This window comes from Cyprinodon variegatus, unplaced genomic scaffold, assembly GCF_000732505.1.
Source record: "Cyprinodon variegatus isolate N-32 unplaced genomic scaffold, C_variegatus-1.0 Scaffold752, whole genome shotgun sequence".
Lineage (NCBI taxonomy): Eukaryota > Metazoa > Chordata > Actinopteri > Cyprinodontiformes > Cyprinodontidae > Cyprinodon > Cyprinodon variegatus.
The window spans coordinates 286,058-288,236 of NW_015151205.1; the positions used below are offsets into that span (position 1 = coordinate 286,058).

Below are 2,179 nucleotides of genomic sequence, written 5' to 3' on the forward strand. Positions count from 1 at the left end.
TTGAACAAACGGTCATGAAAAGATCAGATCCAGGTCGCATATGGGCAATAAAATCGGATTTGGGTGACTTCAGGCGGCTGTGTGACGTAGCCTAAGAGGCCATGGAGAAGGCTCTGGATTAGTCCCAAACATTCAGCAGCCATAAACGCTCCGGTTGCAAGTTGGAAAACAAGGGGTTTGTTGTGCGATTTGGTGCTAATTGCTGTTAGCAATACAGCTGAAAGTTATATTTCTCTCCATTTTACAAACAACAGAAACATCTTATCAAACTGAATAACTGAAAGTCTGTACTTTTTAAGGGCCATAAAAAAGTGCTAATCAATGATGCACTACGTTCTATGTGAGCACAGCCATATTGGACAGGTAACCCTGTTCCTCACCCTCAGGTGTTTCTGATCCATAAATCCATCAAACTGGTGAAACTTCTCTTCCCACTGGTTCCTTCACCTCCTGATTCCAGGAAGCGTCTTCAGATTTGGACGTTAAGGTCCTCGTAGCTAAACTGGTCCAACGCTTCTGAAGCCAGAGCTGCTCCAACTCGCGGCGTGATGATTCATCTCATCTTTCTGTCCGTGAACGTCCTGATTTTTGTCTCCGTCTGCTGAACGTCTCCATCCTCCACTGGCGAGCCATCCCTCTCCTGAGTTCTGCATGCTTTGCACTGGTTTTGGTTCTCCTCGGTTTGCCGGTAGAGTTTTAGGAAAGGTGTTTTCCTGACGGCGTTCCCCTCCTCCCGCTTGTTCTCCAGACCTTTTCCCTCATGTTGGCCTCCTCTCACTCTCTCTCTCTCTCTCTCTCCTCTCTGTGCCCGGCTTTGTTCTGTTGGACAGGAACCGATGAACGAGCAGAACTTTGACACGTATGTGAGCACTCTGACTGACATGTACACCCACCAGGACCAGTACCAGAGCCCGGAGAACAAGGCGCTGCTGGAGAACATCCGCCAGGCCGTTCAGGGGATCCAGGTCTGACGGGGAGCAGATCTGAGCTGCTGCTGTTTTTTTTTTCTCCTCTCCGCTCCATCGGTGTCTGGTTCTGTTCTCCTGGTTGCTGTTGCTTTGCTTTGGACCTCAACCATCTTGTTCATGTGACCTGAAATAATGTGACGTCTTGTTTATAGCGGCTCATCCTGTAAATGGATTTATTTATTTCCTGTAAGCTTATTAAAGGACCGACCGGGCTTTACTGGTTCAACTGGGAGCCAAGCAGAGACGCGTGGCGGGAATGTCTGCAGTCGGACTCCAGCGTTCCTGTAGATCTTTCTCTGCTGCAGATCCCATCATCCACTGGGCCGGTTTCCTTTCTGACTTTTATTTTGAAATGCAAACGGCTGCAGGAAACGTAGGAGACAATCTGCCACCTGACTGGACTGCTGACCCTGTGTGAGAGGAACCGTGTGGGATTATGCAATTTCTTACGAATCGGTGAATGAAGAGCTGAGCGACGTTTTTACTGACGATAAATGTGATCATTTTGTATAAATCTTTTCCTACATCTGTGTTTTAGGAACCCGACGCCTCTGTTCTCATGTTTAGATGTTTTATTCTGAGCTTCTCTGGATTTACAGGGTTAAAAAAAAAAAGTATCTGGGCTTTGGGTCGCCATGGCGACCTGAGGGGACATTTCCTCATCACACCTCATCATGCATGCACTTTATGGGAGCACGTTCAGTACCGTCCCGGCACGGCTCCGCTTCTCCCCCAAAGGAAAACTCCCTAAAACCTCCTTATATAAGCAGAGGTGTTTAGTAATAAAGTACAAATACTTCATTACTTTAGGAGTAATGTTAACTATCTAAACTTCACTGGAGTAATTATTCTTCGTTAGTTTTCTTTCATTTAAGCTCATTTTCTTTATGGCCTGATGTATTCAAAGAAAATAAAAACCATCAAAATAGTTCGTTTCATTCAGACAATTAATTTCTTTGTGGTCGGACTCGGTGCTGCCCCAACTTGTTGTTCACCACATACCAAAATAAAAGACAATGCAAAGTTGAATTTGACACCGTTACTATTAGTTATAAAACTAAAGAAATGAAGTCTAAAGCCTGGTTTATACTAACAAACCAGGTCGCAGTTAATGCAGATATGCCCCGCCCCCCTGACGCAGACACGCTGGTGCTCCTCCGCAATTTTTAGGTGACCACAGTTCTGCAGACAGGAGGCCTCTGATTGGTCAA

At 45.9% G+C, this 2,179-nt stretch overlaps 1 protein-coding gene across 5 annotated transcripts in view; it reads left to right on the forward strand.

The window, feature by feature from the left end:
• Positions 1–1,944, forward strand: part of LOC107098173 (myelin transcription factor 1-like protein) — a 48,754-nt gene extending 46,810 nt beyond the window's left edge. For all 5 annotated transcript variants that reach the window (XM_015395683.1, XM_015395682.1, XM_015395681.1 and 2 more), the window contains one exon: positions 831–1,944. In XM_015395683.1, coding sequence (XP_015251169.1) covers positions 831–971 — 141 coding nt within the window. In that variant the 3' untranslated portion in view covers positions 972–1,944. The remainder of the gene's footprint in view (positions 1–830) is intronic.
• The last annotated feature ends 235 nt before the right edge of the window (positions 1,945–2,179 follow it).